The 15,040-nt window shown below is 50.6% G+C and overlaps 4 protein-coding genes across 4 annotated transcripts; 2 read left to right on the top strand and 2 right to left on the bottom strand.

Moving 5' to 3' along the window:
* Window positions 1-1,379: 1,379 nt before the first annotated feature.
* Window positions 1,380-3,647, bottom strand: BROUX77_003812 (uncharacterized protein; the record flags this gene model as incomplete). Its single annotated transcript, XM_073748505.1, has 1 exon — window positions 1,380-3,647. One exon carries the CDS (start codon window positions 3,645-3,647, stop codon window positions 1,380-1,382), a length of 2,268 nt encoding a protein of 755 aa, XP_073606237.1.
* A 3,304-nt stretch (window positions 3,648-6,951) lies between these two features.
* BROUX77_003811 (uncharacterized protein) lies at window positions 6,952-8,400 on the top strand (the record flags this gene model as incomplete). The annotated part of the gene is made up of 1 exon (XM_073748504.1): window positions 6,952-8,400. One exon carries the CDS (start codon window positions 6,952-6,954, stop codon window positions 8,398-8,400), a length of 1,449 nt encoding a protein of 482 aa, XP_073606236.1.
* A 3,639-nt stretch (window positions 8,401-12,039) lies between these two features.
* On the top strand, window positions 12,040-13,095 carry BROUX77_003810 (uncharacterized protein; the record flags this gene model as incomplete). Its single annotated transcript, XM_073748503.1, has 1 exon — window positions 12,040-13,095. The coding sequence occupies one exon, from the start codon at window positions 12,040-12,042 to the stop codon at window positions 13,093-13,095; it is 1,056 nt and encodes a 351-aa protein (XP_073606235.1).
* A 228-nt stretch (window positions 13,096-13,323) lies between these two features.
* On the bottom strand, window positions 13,324-14,583 carry BROUX77_003809 (uncharacterized protein; the record flags this gene model as incomplete). The annotated part of the gene is made up of 3 exons (XM_073748502.1): window positions 13,324-14,087; window positions 14,141-14,464; window positions 14,529-14,583. The coding sequence occupies 3 exons, from the start codon at window positions 14,581-14,583 to the stop codon at window positions 13,324-13,326; spliced, it is 1,143 nt and encodes a 380-aa protein (XP_073606234.1).
* Window positions 14,584-15,040: the final 457 nt, after the last annotated feature.

The following is a 15,040-nucleotide window of genomic DNA, read 5'->3' as shown; positions in this document are numbered from 1 at the left end:
GTCTGTCTCTTCTTTTCTCCACTTCCCACGTCGGCTTGGCTTGATGAGTTGGCCTTGCATATTCCCTTAGTGCCATGGTCATTCCTCTCCAACCGTCCCTTGCACACCGGCATAGTTTTTGACTCCGGCGGTTATAACAATCCAACTTTCTACAGGACTACTCGATGCTCCTATGCACCGTTAACCGGACTCTATTCATGCAGATCACTATCACAGATCTTCCTGCTTACTGCCAACATGTAGCCATCGCCTATGCTATCCTATCCTATCTCCCCAGCTCCATGCTACTATGACTTCTGACTTCTGACTGTGACTCTGGACCGTCATAGAATCAATGCTGTTGGGCTGGCAGATAACATGCTTAGCCAACACCACTTCACTGCGCTCCATAGCTACACATCATCGCACTATGCCGTGCCACCTCAACGTGTACATGCATATTGATGAGCTAGGCTTAAACTGTGCATGGTGTACTAGTATAAAATCACACACAACCCAAAGAACTGTTCAACCTGGTCTGATGAGGCCTATTCTACTATTTCCTTATATCCAGGAGCAATGTTGCGTTCGAGTCGTTGTAGCACTCATGAATCACCAATGTCCAACTCCAACTGCAGGCTGTGGCCAGCCACAGTACAAGTCGCGTTATAATGGGACAAACCAATTACGACCTCATCAGCATAAACATCCGTCTTTGGACTTGTACGATAGTGACAATGCTCGGTTATTCGCAACATTGAGTGTAAATCCCACGTCATGTTGTGGTTAGAGTACACCCAGCCGACCCAAGAGCTATGCTGCGCCAATGCATTACGTACCGTCGAGGCACTGTCTCCTACATCCCGTCCCCGGTTCTCGGGTACACATGACAAACTAGTAATACTGCACGACAGACTCACTTTCAACCTGGCCACGGCACGACTTTCTTGATCGTTACGGCCGCAGAACTGCCTCTGCATTTTCCAAGAGCTTCCGTCTACATGGGTCCAAGCCCTATGTTTAGCATATGCAGGCCTGTTACATCTGCAACTACAAGCATCTTCAGTTCACGTGCGCTGTGGTCATCAACTGGAAGTTCATATGCAGCCCAGCGCAAAACGAGCGCTAGATACCTGAGAAGAAAACAATATTGGATAGTTATTGGATGTAGTAAAGTAACAAAAATCACAATCGCCCCCCTTGGATAAAGAAAAGAATAACCAATTAGTTAGTTAGAAACAAAACCGCGGTAAACACATCGTGCGGTGCAGAAAGTATAAAAGAAAAAAACGCCGCCACAGTGCCATATTTTGAGGTAACCATCATCATACATATCAACAAAAAGAAACAGAACAAAGACAGATAAAACACAGGTAAAACAGGGCACAAGGTACTGTCCACTATGGTGGTGGGAGCTGTCCTTGGAAACGCACGTCAAAATCCTTCAACACACTCATAATACTCGCCGCTTCAACTTCAATCGGCAGTCGCTTTTGCTGCGCGTCGCCTGATGTGCTGTTGCTTCTTTCGCTAGCAGGCGAAGCTGACGCCAAAGAGTCTCCAGATGGGCGAACCGCTGCACGCAACTTCGGCAGCCATGTGCTGATATCATCGGCAGCCTGGTCAAAGTTCCGGTGGCTCGCCAAAGTCTTATACGTCTCCGCACAGCTTAGACTCAGCCCAAACTGGGCTTTGGCAGCAATGCTCGACGCACTGATGGATACGGGTGGCTTCGACGATGCAGCAGCTGGTGGTGTCGGTCCAGAAGGCTTGGATTTGCAGCAGCCGCCACCGGGTCCGCCGCCTCCGCAGCAACCACCACCGCCAGAGCCGGAAGCACGTTCAAAGTTAGCTGCAAGGGAGCGGCAGAAAAGGCCAGACTTGGGGTCCGCCTTGCACTGAGCACAAGTGCCAGGGCCGTTGGGACCACAGCCACCGAAGACAGTCGGCTTAGGAAGGTTGGTAGAAACAGGCGCAGCAGTGGACTTTTTGAAGGGCCGCAACTTGACGGCACCGGTAGACGTGATTTCCATGGGCGGGGGAGAGGCTTCACTTCCAGGCGGGGACGGGGCTTGATACCCTGAAGGACGGATCTGTACATGAGGAAGGACGGGTGCTGATATCGAAAGAGGAGCAGGCTCGGGAATGGAGTCCATAATAGGGCCAGAAACAAGATCGGGGTTGGCGCAAACGCAGCAGCTTTCGTCGGTATCGCAGAACCCGCACTTATCCTTGGGTGCAATGGTAATCTTGGGTAGCGGGTGTGACTTCTCGAGTGACGGCAAAGGATCCTTCTTCCAGAAGCTCGTCATATCTATTTCCATATCCGAAACAATGCTATGAGACTGTTGACGTTTGTTTACTTCTTCAAGCTGCGGCGAAAGGGCTCTCTTAGCGGGCTGATGTTGCTGGATCGAAAGGTCCGAGGAGAAGCTGAGGTTGGTGCATGAGCAAGAAGAACCAAGACCGCCGCACTTTACGCAGTTCTGTCCAACTTGTGACTCGACATGTGCAAGAGCCTCTTCAACACAAGCGCATGGCCCGTCGGGTTGGCATCCGCCACAGGAGAGCGATGACATCTGGATCGACCCCGGGGTTTCTATGCTAGCAGCACCGGGATGCAGTAGATTGCCCATAACGAAGGATGGAGGCGATCGGTGATCATCTAGCATCATCTTCACGCCATCGTAGCTAGCGGAGGTAGTCGGGTTGGGGGTGGACGGGTTGGTAGATGAATGGCCACGTGTGGTACCATCCATGTCCATTGCCGAGGAACATCCGAAGTCAGCCGGTGGTATGGCAAAGTGGCTCTCGCCAGGCCGCCTGGACTGCATGTGATGAGACTGTTGTTTTTGTTGTTGTTGTTGCTGTTGCAAGAGTCCACTCGAGGTTTCGGCTCGGATGCGTTCCTGGCGTTCCCGCTCCAGCATGTTTTCAAGCAGCGAGCAGCGAGAGCGGTATGACTGCAGCTCCAGCTCCAGACTACGGATGCGATCCCTCAGCTCGCGTTCCATGGCGTCGCGAGTCTGCTTGTGGTCCTCAATCTGTTCCTCAAGTTCGCCGACCCGGGCAGCTCGGCGCTCGCGGAAAGCCCTCTGAGCAGCACGGTTCTGTGCCTTGCGTTTCGACGGCGGCGTATCGGTAGCCGGCTTGCGTCCGGGCTTCGGCCGAGGAGGGATCACCCATTCCTTGCTTGTAATGGTCATCTTCGGGGCGCCAATAGGCGCTGGCTTGGGGGCGGCCGCGACAACAGGAGTAGGCGGCACATGTTGATGAACCGAAGGCTGTTGAGGGTCGGGGGTCACCATGGCCGCCATGGACATTTTAGTCTTGATTGGCTGGTTGGAACTGGAGACGTTGAGGGGTGTGGTGTGGCTGACAGAAGTGGCAGACGGCGCGGCAGTAGTGGGAGTCGAGGCAGCGGACGAGGACGGAAGCGATGGGGCAGGGCTCGGCCGAATAGCGATGACCGGCGGCCGCTGCGACAGCAGTTGGTTGGATGAAAGCGGCTTCAAGGCTTTGGGAGGCAGTGGAGCAATATTCCTGGTATTGAACTTGAGAGGAGGTTGTTTTTTAGCAGAAGTCTTGTTGGTGCTTGGTGAGGCAAATTTTTCGGTGTTGTTCCCTGGAACTGAGCCATAACCACCTGAAGCCCCAGTGGCTGTCATTGCTATAGTGGACAGTGGGCCAGCACCCCTCCGACAGCTTTCAGTGGGCGATGGCTCTATCGCGTGCGATAGGCGCTGGTGTATCGATGATGAACCCGACGACGAGACAAAAGCCGATGCCATGTGTAATTTTGGTGCAAAAATTCTGCAAGCTTTCTAGTCTTTTTCCCCAAGATCCAGAGAATTACAATAGTCAGTTTCAGTAGAACTAAAAATTCTCTCGTATTTTCAAAAAGACTCGGACATCAAGCGAGTACTTGTCCAGTACTGCAGACGCTAGCAAATGCTAGTCGTAATCAGATCCGAAGATTGAATCCTCTAGCCCGGTCTTGATTGATAAACAGCGAGCAGGAGGGGACACTACCAACTCAGAAAACTGCGGCTTTTGGAGTGTGTAGAAGAGCAGTGAATGTTGCATAGAATATCCAGCAGGATAATCAATCAAACAGCTGCAGTGGAGACAGACGATTGGTTTCGAAAGGCAGAAACTGAGATCCCATTGATCACAAGTGCGGGCACAGAAGAACGTATTGAAGCCAGTAATCAATCAATGAAGGGATCGAAGCTCTGTTCAGATTGCAGAAAACTGAGGTGTGGGAGCTTTTATGCGTGTATTTCTCGCGATGCAGGCGTATTGTTGCGTAGCTAGATGGAACGGAGGGACTGATTGATAACGGATGCGGGTCTAGAGCTTGGGTGCAACAAGGGAAACTTGAACGACAAACAAAATCGTGCAATGAAAGGAGGAAGAAGAAGGAGAACAGCAAGAAAAAATTAGGCGAAATTGCCCTCAAATAAGACCAAAGCCACCAGAGTTTTCACACACTGAGTTTGGGCTAGAGAGGTCCGATCGGAATCCGATGGCAGGCAACGCACCAGCGTGGAGGGCTGCAAAGAGACAACAGCACAGCTCAAATAGCCAATGCTAAAAAAAAAAAAAAAAAAAAAAAAAGGAACACGGGTATGCGGAAGAGATGCTTTCAGGGGATTGTAGAACGGAATCAGCTTTGAAAGGTAAAGAAATGCAAAAAACCTTCAATGTCGTGAGAAGAGATGGGCAGCATGTGAGATCAGATTGATAAGATTAAAATCTGGGCAAGCACATCTGGAGGCAGGCTTTTCGGAAAAGTGGGCCCTACTAACTTGGCGTGCAGCAAGAGTTAGTCAAGGAAAGGCTCCAGCCCGTCCTGTTATCGTGGCGACTCTATGACTTGCAAGTCCAAGTCTAGACGCGCGTGTCATAGAGGCTCTCTGTGAAAAAGTATCTTGCATCTATCGTTCTCCAATTGCCATGTGAAATAACACTACAGCGTCTTCTTCATCTGCCGATCATGACCGTCCAGTATCTGACTTGAAACTGCCAACAAGAGCCACATAACACGTCTACATGCATTCAATCTGATAAGCGGACTATCCCTTGGCTTCATGAAAGTCCAGGACGCCCCGATGTCGCAACTCGCGCCAAGCAAAACTAGGGCTTGGTATCCTCCTAGTTTCATGGCCCCAATATCGTCTAGCCTGCTGCTGATGCCATGGGAGGCTCATAATGGCTGGTTCCGTCCTTTGCAAACTCAAAGAAAGCCGTAAACAAATAATTTGTACTTGCTGGCCATAATTGACAACATTCAGCATAGTTATATCTCAGTTGAGTATACAGAAATTTTTGCTGCTGCCCATCCAATTCATCAGCGAGGATAGGCCACCCTATGGTATAGGCTCTGCCTCCCAAACTCAAAAAGACTCCACGCACAATTTATGGCCGTTGATCGGTTGGGAACTTGCTCACCTGCCTTCGCATCCTTATGCCCAGACACATTCATCCTCGGCTTCGGCTCAAGGCCCTAGCCATGAAATCATGCGCAGCTAAATAATAGTGCGTGTGCTTTCTTTCCTCTGTATCCCCGCCGGCTTGCATAAACACATGCGTGCTGAAAGCGGCTCGGGGACATTGTTGGGGGTATTCGCGCTGGCTGGGGTGGGATGGATCCTGCAAGATCTTATCAATCAGTAGATTCTCAAACATCGCAAGCCCAGGCGATGGGGGGACTCACTTTCATCACAATAAGAACGCAAGTTAGGGTTCAATGGCCGGTTTTCGGCGATGAAATTCTACATCGAAGGTCACTGTGCATGTGAATAGGCCTATAAAGTCAAGATAAAACACCAATAATATCTCCTCCCCAGCTTAAAGACCTCAAGAAGCTGCCGTTTTACTTTGGAAATCGTAACCTACGCGTATTATCACAAGAGGTCCAGCTAGCAGTTCTTCAAGCTGCTGTAGTTACACACATGAAAACCCAAGACTTGTCAATTCTCGAGTTTGTTGATCCACGGTGATCAATATACCGTCCTTGCGGTGTTTATCAGATCAACGGCATACTAACCCTAAGGATATCTCCATGCACACAAACCCTACCTGTTCCCGCCACGTCTGGCTCCTTGCCACACAGCACGAACATCTAGTTGTGGCGTAGTACTCGGTAGGTCTTGAGGGACAACAGAGGGAGGCTTATTGTGCGCAAGGTAGACAAAATCATGGAGTTTTACATGCTTCAATAGGGGTAGCTTGTCGTTCCGTGTCTAATGCCTGTTGTTTAGAGACAAAGATGATAAACAAAGTGAAATAGCTGCATGCGGCTTAGGCATTTCACGCTGTATGCCAATACCTCCCGAGTACATTGTATACAGTCAGGCGGGTTTAAAGTCACTAAAGCGTAGTGCTGGCGACTGGGCATCAATCAAACACCATCACTCCGCTCATTTCTTCCCGCATCACCAGCACAACAACGATCAACGAAAACGAAGTGTAACAAGCACCCCAGAGCGCGGTTTACAGACTCCAGATATTGAATTTAACATCTGGTCCCAGCCCTTCGAAATAACGCCCGGGTTCCTAGTCCTTATCCACAGTCAGCGTCGCCGCAAAGAGTGGCAAAAATCTACATAGCGCGTATGATTCACCGGGTCAGGCTGTCCGTATAGTGGCATCATAGCTTACTACAACGCCGTTTTTGATTCTTATTAACGCCAGCTCCAGGTGCTGATGCTAGATGCGAATGGCCTCTTTATCACGAACCTCAAAGCTCTCGATTCCGAGCCCCCCTGTGGCTCTTTGAATTTTCGAAGCCGACGCCCAAGTCGCTCACTACAATACACGGCCGATAGGAATACTGCCCGGCCCGTCATATCGCGATACAAATAGACACACAGTTTTCCTGTTTGACCAGCAACCTGTATTACCCTTCGGCCGCTTTTGGATTACCCTCAACGAACGCCACCTGCGGACCGTTCGGCTCAAGACACGATGCCCTTTTTTGAAGATCCTAGAATCCGGCAATTCTGGAACCATTTATTACATAATGCCGAGATAGCCACAGAAAACACGGCTGCTGGAATTTGGGCTTTTCACCACGAATATATACACCCATGCCTTGGCTCTGTATCTGAACACATCGATCAGTGCACGTCTGTATGCCTCGGCGACCGTGAAGAGCGAGCACGACGGCAACGCGAGCGAGAGCGGGCTCAGGCTGAAAACTCTTTTGATTTCTATGATGACTGGGCCCGTGATGAAGATGAGCTGGGGAACAATGGTGGAGGCGGTGTTAGATCTAGTGTGAGCGGAATACTTGGCTCTTGGTCCAACGATGACTGGGACCGTCTGCTGGTCGGGACCGGGTCAGCGCACAAATTCCACGATGGAGTTGTAGATCAACCACCAAAGAAGAAGCGAGACATGAACTACGGCACTAGGCGCTGGGGCTCAGAAGAAGACTCGACAGTCATCCCCAGCACACAGAGCATTGGTATTTTGGGTAGACTTCCCTGGAGGATAGGTCGCACTCTGAGATATAAGCCCAGCGCTGCTGATCTAAAGGACCGACTGTCCCGCCACGACCTGGGAGAACGAGAGCCCCTGATTGGAGACTCATATGAAGATGAGTATTTTCAAGGCACGGAACAGCCTATCCAAACCCGTGTTAGAAGAAACACTACCGGCTCAGGAGCAACGTCGGGGTCTTATCGATCACGAGGCGACTTACTTCCCAGTGATGGTGAAGGAGATGAGGATGCGGTGCCGCTAGGAGACGAATTCACTGTTGATTTCGACCGATCTGACGATAGAAGCAGTAATCGAACACGGAGCAGTAAGGGGAAGTATCCGGCAGGAACGAATGGAGGGTACTTATCACGAACAGTGTCACGCAGTACAGTGGCATCCGGATACTCTGCCATATCATCCGTTCGACTTCAAGAAACGATACCAAAGTCTACTACGCCCGAAGATCACACCAACTTCCAGTCTATGGAAGATGTGCGATTGGAAGAGGAAAACCTATGGCGGCTGGAAGAACAAGAAATTGAAGTCAATCGCCGCGCGGCTTTAAAAGTAGCCTTTGGTCGAGGACTACACAATCCATCACAGAAACTTTCCGACAACCTTTTGGCTGGGCCTAGTCCCATTGGCCAGAGGAATTCAAGACCTGAGGTTGCCGACGACGCTGTTTATGTTGCCACAACATCTGCTAGAAGACCAGTCATTACACACCCTCAAAACCAACACCCATCATACACTGCAGCACAAATTGAAAGTATCGAAATTTCCTCTTACAAGACCGAGGTAATTCAGAGAGAAGAGCTACCGAGATCAGTACCCGATGAAACATCAGTTTATAGTCACGAGGACGTCATAACCACCCCCAAAGAAGCCTGCCCCGACTTTGTCCCAGCAAGGCTTCCGTACTTTACATAAGCCGGGCCAATCTTGCCAATGATGGAGAGAAATTTGTATGAGGAGGACGGAAACATGTGAACAAGCGCATAATTGCGTTCTCGAGGGAACTGAGAGAATTAGAGTATGATTGGCAGTGAAGGATCAAGACGAGAAATTCACCTTGATATATTTGTATATTTGTCCTGGAGCAGGCGTTTGCTCTCTCTAAACTGATTCAAAAATGGTTGTTTTTCCATGAAGATGGACTCGTGGGATCAAGCCCGCATACTCCCTTTTTGCATGTGGTGTTGCTTGTGAATCCAAATCATGGGCTCGGACCCCTTGAGCATCTTGTGATGGATTATGTGAGTGGTCTGGCATGTGCTGCGGGCCAGAAGCAAAATCCAGCACACCATATAGACGGGGCAGAATATTGCGTATAAGTGCACGTCATATGCCGCCATGGGAGTGATCTGAAGACCGAGACGTTGTCAGAGTAGCAATTGACTAAATCTAAGACAAAAACCTTCAAAGAAAACTATGGTCGAGGGAATCACGTCGTCGACGCTGTAAGGTGATGTGATGTCCAAGTCCCGGATTACCAACCCTTTTGCTCACTGCATCATCTGACCGCCTCTTTTTGGACACCAGCCATCTTACATGCTGCCACGGATTATGCACATGCAGAGCATGATCGGTAACGCAAGAGAAAGCAAGAGATAACTAGAAAGGAAAAGGGAAGCTCCGCAAGTTAGGAAAATGGAAGACAAAAATTAACAGAAAGTTTTTTAACGCAACCGCAAAGAGGCATACAAATGCGACTGGTCTACCCAATCAGTCGGATAGAGGACCGTGTATGTGCAATATTTGGTACGGATCCCGGCGGCAAGGGAGATGGTATGTATGTGAGTGAATGGGTGTGCATGTGCAAACTTGGTCTTGGTAGCTCCAAGTAGCCAGCTGTGTGGATAGATGCTGCAAGAGGAGAGGGGCCCGGGAAAAGGGTGGTGCTGGGTGGGATTTGGGTTGAGGGAACAGAGGAGGATGAAGTGAGCGGGTATGAGGACGGAGGCCCAGCCCAAAAGCTATGCAGCAGCCTACATATACAGACATACACCACGTCACATTGGCAGGTTCTTTTGGGGAGGCTGCAGGCAAGAAGCCAGATACGAGATAGATGAAGCAGGGCAGCAGAGGACATGTTCTTGGTCGTGGATGAGGGGCAGGCAGGAGTGAACAGGCAATATGCAAGGAGAGGGGACAAAGGGACAGGAGAGGCCAAGAAGGGAGACAAGAACAATATCATGTACGCAAACGAGGGAAAAAAAGACAAAAGCCTGTTTATCGTAACACAAACACGGCTGGAAGCGGTGATGGAATCTCGATAGAGCCCGCTGCGGCGTTTATTGTTCCAATGCCGAGTTCCCGCCACGATTCGGAAGGCACGAAATCAATCGAGTCTCGAGGCATGCTGGCAACTACCTTGACTGAAAATGGCCGACGCTCCACTCATAGCTGATTGGCTTCTTGAGTCATCTGAAAATAGACCGCGGCGAACACACTCACTCACGCCTTACCGCCTTGACGTTTGCCTGTTATCAGGGCTAGTCATTCAATAGAAGGGGGAAACTAACTAGTTAGGTAGTTAGTTGTATGGTTGACAATATCGAGTCGAGTAGGCGCTAATTTTGCGGGACAATAGTTGTCTCTTGGTAAATTAAGCACGCAGAGAAAGAAAAAGAAGAGCCAGAGAACATCGAAACGAACACTTCAAGGTGTAGTGCACCCTGACATTTTGGCCTGGGCGCGATTCAAAGGGTGTGGCATCCTTGTTCCCCGAAAATCCCTCTGGTATGCTTCGTACGAGTGCGGGAGATTGGGGAACACGCAAGGGCCAGGGTCCTCTTCGTGCCACACAGCATAAAAGCATGCATTGCATGTATCTGGGCTTCTCAGCATGATCAAGTCGTCGACTATTTACAGGTATTTCCACTGAGAACACACAGAAGACCCAGTCCGAGGCCGAATGTCACCTAAAAGGGACCCTGGGCCCCTCGGCCCGGTGAGTCGGTTGGCTATATCTGCACGTATGCAGTTAAGTGGTCTTATAATGTCAGCCAGCTATTGTAAGGAACAACAGACAGAGCGAGGAGCACCCGGATCCAAAAAAGACGTTGGTGACAATACAGGACCGGATGGATCAAGCTTTGCCCTGTCTGCCCTGTACGTATATTGCATGTGTACTGCCACAGTGGATCTCTGCTATCTTAGGATTGGTACATGTAACCAAGGTGCCCATCAGGTCAAGAGAGCACTGACTTTTTTCTCTTCTGTTGTGGTGTCGTGTTAATATTCCGAGCCCCCAAGAAAACACAACGTACATACATAAATACGTATATAACCAGCTGGATATATGGTTGGAAGGATGCCTAGACCCCGAGTCCCAATTTCATGGTTCCCAGATGATTCGAGTTTCGAGCATGTCGAAACTAGTGCAAGGATGTGGATAAGGAGACGGAGCAAGTGAAAAAGCACAACCTACCGGCCGAAGAGCGTCATGGAGGCAGCAGAGTTTGATGGTATGATGTGAGAGTGTGTGATACAGGAAAGAAACAAAAGAGACAACAAGATGGCTGTAAAGTGACGAAAACGATAGGTGCTGATAGAGAGGAGAAAAGGAAGGCGGAGGTCTGGGGATAGGATAGAGGTGGTCCGACAAGGACAGACAGACAGACAGACACATGCATCTACGTCTCTGGGGACATACACGCAAATGCGTTTGTATTTGTAGTACATACGCACGTATAGGATGCTTCTCGGCTGGGCATGGTTACATATTATAAAGCCAAACACCAGCAGTCGGCGGCGGATACTACACACCCATCGCCAAGGTTGTTGGTGCGGTGGATCATTATGCAGCTAGATCGACACAGGCGGTACTGTACTCTGCATCAGGTCGTCCGTCTCCTCACCCCAATGCCTGGCATCGACTGATGAATGTGCGGCGGCCAAGTGACAGGTCCATAGTGTAGAGAGAGCTCGTGTCAGAGAGCCAACCGGGCGGTTCTTTGTCGTGCAATCGACTGGCAGCCCATGGCCAGGGCGGGGGTCTTACTAACCTATCGTGCGTCCTCTCTGCGTCTTGGGACTGAGTCTTGGCTTTGCCTCTGCTCTATTTAACAAGCCATGACGGTGCTTCCCGTTAGGCTGTCTTTTCTCCTTTTCTCTTGTTTTTCCTTTTTTCTTCTTTTTTTTCCTTTTTCCTCCGACCTACTAGAACCCGGTTCCTTGTCCTGTTCCGTGCTGTGTGTCCTTGCTCGTCGGACCTGGAGGATTGTGCGGTCTTGCCTCGTGAAACATTTTCCTTCACCTTCAAGTCCATTCTGATCTCGACATTCTGGTGCGTGTTTAGCCTGATCGCCTTTTCTACTCTGGGTTGTCCCTGAATTTGTTTTTCTGCCCTGCCGTGTGTGACGGCACTTGCCTCAGCTTCAAGTGTGCCGTGTGTGACTTGCATCCGTCCTCCCGCCGCTTGTTGACTTTGTTGAATCTGAGACACACTTATACTACTTGCTTGCATATTCACATTACACCTACTCCCTTTTACAAATCACATCACAGACACACAAATACGCCCATACTTGCAGCACATATCCCACCAACACCACAACAGCCGCCATGGCAGCTCAAACCCGGTTGTCAACACCACTCACTGAAGTCCTCGGCATCAAACACCCGATCGTCCAAGGCGCCATGGCATTAGCATCGGGCCCTCGTCTCGCCGCTGCCGTCTCTAACGCCGGTGGCCTTGGAATAATCGCTAGCTATGAATCCTCTCCTGCCGAACTACGAGCGCAAATCGCCGAACTCAAGGCCCATTTAGCCTCGCCAGACCTACCCTGGGGCATAAATGTGCCTATTATTAAAATTGGCAATGGTGCCCGCAAGACAAACCAAGATTACACCGGAGGCCGCCTCGCAGACCTCCTAGACATCGTAGCAGACAGTGGCGCAAAGCTTTTTGTGGCTGCTGCAGGCTTGCCATCACCCGAAACGGTGGTGAGGTTTCACGAAAAAGGCATCATCATTGCGACCATGGCGGGCCACCCGAAGCACGCACGAAAAGCCCTGGAACGCGGTGTCGACATCATTGCAGCACAAGGCGCCGAGGCCGGTGGCCACACGGGGGACATCGGCACTGCAGTTCTTCTCCCATCCATCATCGATGTAGCACAGGAGTTCTACCCACCTCTACTCGGCGGCAAGCCTGCCATTGTAGTGGCAGCCGGGGGGATTGTAGATGGCCGCGGTCTCGCATCGGCATTGATACAAGGGGCGGCTGGCGCGTGGATGGGAACGCGGTTCATTGCTAGCGAAGAAGCAGCAACAAGCCCCCTTCACAAGCAGGCTGTCGTCCAGTGTGCCGTAGATGGAACACAGATGACATATGTCATCACGGGCCGGCCGCTACGCATGCGCCCAAACTGGTATGTCAAAAGTTGGCATGCTGAGAAGCAAGCAAAAGTCCAGGAGCTATGTAGCAGAGGAATAGTGCCCATGAAAATGGATGAAAAGGAGGGCCGCGAAACGGAGATACCGTTCCTCATGGGCCAAGGGGCCGGTCTGATATCAAATATCAAGCCAGCAAAGGCCATTGTCGAAAGCATGGTAACCGACGCCGTTGCTTTGCTGAAAAGAGGCGCGGAGGTCATACACGTGAGGGCGAAGTTATGATTGATCATATGGTATGTATATTGGGACCAAGGTGGTATATTTGTTAGTTTTTTTTCTGGGTGGTGAAGCATTGTTTGGATATGGTATTATGTAGAAGTAGATTTAATGTGGAATGCAGTCATGACTTGGAAGGCCATCGATTCGTCGTATGACCTTCCATACTTTTCCTTAGTTGGCGTCATGAAGCTTGGTTTTTATGAGAACGTTCGGGCGTATCTTGAGTCGAGTCTATGGGATAGGGTCAAAGCTGTCGACAGACAAAGTTGCTTCCACAAAGTCTTCGAGCTCTTCAGTAACAGTTCTTAGTTTTTCCTTGACAACAAAGGCGCCCTCAAACCCCACAATATGTCTTGCAGGAGGATTCTCGTGCCCACCAATTGCCGCTAGAGCATGAACTGTCTCCATAACAAGCTGGTCTACAGCAGCAGGTGGAAGCCGAGGGTATCGCATCACGAGCTCGGGTTCAAACTCGGGCTGCGCTTGGCTAGTATCTTTGCCTCGCGAGGATTCTTCTCTCGAGTCTGGTGGAGTTTTGTCTGGCTGTGGCTGCAATGACGTTGGCGGAATCGCGGTCTCGGGGTTCATGTTGAGTACCATGGCTAGCATGTCTCTGATCCGGGGCGCTGGATTTGCACTGGCATCGTAAGCAGCAAGCGGAGGCGAAAAGACGATTTTGTTGGTCAGGCTCTGGATCTCTTTGTTTGGCTGTACGATGGTCACCTTGATGTTGAAAGGCGCAATTTCATAGGCCAATGAGTCGCAGAAGCCCTCCAGAGCCCAGGTTGCCGCTGTATACATGGGCATTCCCGGGGTTCCGATATGACCGCCGATACTTGTCAGAACCATGATGTGACCGTTGTGTTGAGCGCGCAAATGCGGTAGTGCTGCCTTGATAAAGTTCACTTGTGAGAAGAAGATGCTCTCAAACTGATCACGGACAAGATTTCGCGTCACAGGTGTTGTAGAGAGCTCTTCAACAGTGCCCACAATCGCTATAAAACAATGTGAGCAGGCCAGTCTTGACGGTTGTGTGTCTGCAGCCCACCTTCTGATTTGCAGCATAGAACAATGTCAATCTGGTTGAAGACGTGAATGGCCTCTGCCACTGCTGCCATGCATTGTCCCATACTTCGGCCATCACACCGAATCCCGCGGAGCCGGTCCTTCCACCCCTCGCGGTCCTTGCGCCCACTCTTGCACTCCATCACAAGCTCGCGGAACTCGGCGCTACGGTCCTCATCCTCCACTTCACTGGGCGGCAAGCACGCAACTACATGATCGCCATGGGCCAAGAGTAGACGAATAAGGCGCACTTGAAGAGGCGACAACGCTGAAGTCAAAAGCCAGGTCCGTGGTGAATTGTGTGTTGCTACGGAGAAGAGAGTCAGCTAGCCATATTGCGCGTGGTGCGTGGTGTGTTGAGGAAGACAGACGAAAGGCAGCCGCTGACTTTGGCGGTTGCGCTGGGTCAGATTTGCGATCACTCATAATGAATGCGGCGAAGCTGAGGCAAGTTGGCTTTGTTTGGCATGAGCGATCGTTCAAATCGACTTCTCAGGCCCATGATAGTGAGGTCTGCCGTTGGGGGCGACCCTAACCCTTAATGGGTATGCCTCATCTTGATCTTTTGCAAGGCCCAACTTGACCTCGTGAGTAATGTCGAGCAAGCGAGCTTATCGTCGTGCTGCACACAACTTTTCAGCCTTGTCATCTGCACTCCACGTTCTGGCCTCATCTATTTCTCAAGCTAGCCACAATCTTTTGCAGGAATTTCCCGGTCGTCGCCCACCCCTGTGGTGCACATCTTTGACTTTGACAGCCCCGCCAGCCAAGCTCCCAAGCTGTTCTCCAGTTGTCCACTTGCCCAGGAGCTCCAGACGAGCCATTGGGCTTTTCAATCCTGCGACCTCTCTATTTGCGCCCTGCAAACCGTTTTCCGACAACA

Source organism: Berkeleyomyces rouxiae (genome assembly GCF_048999995.1).
Source record: "Berkeleyomyces rouxiae strain 22BRR77 chromosome Unknown BrBRR77_ptg000003l, whole genome shotgun sequence".
NCBI classification, from domain to species: Eukaryota; Fungi; Ascomycota; class Sordariomycetes; order Microascales; family Ceratocystidaceae; genus Berkeleyomyces; species Berkeleyomyces rouxiae.
The sequence above is the reverse complement of the archived record's forward strand: the minus strand, read 5'-3'. Positions and strand labels throughout refer to the sequence as shown.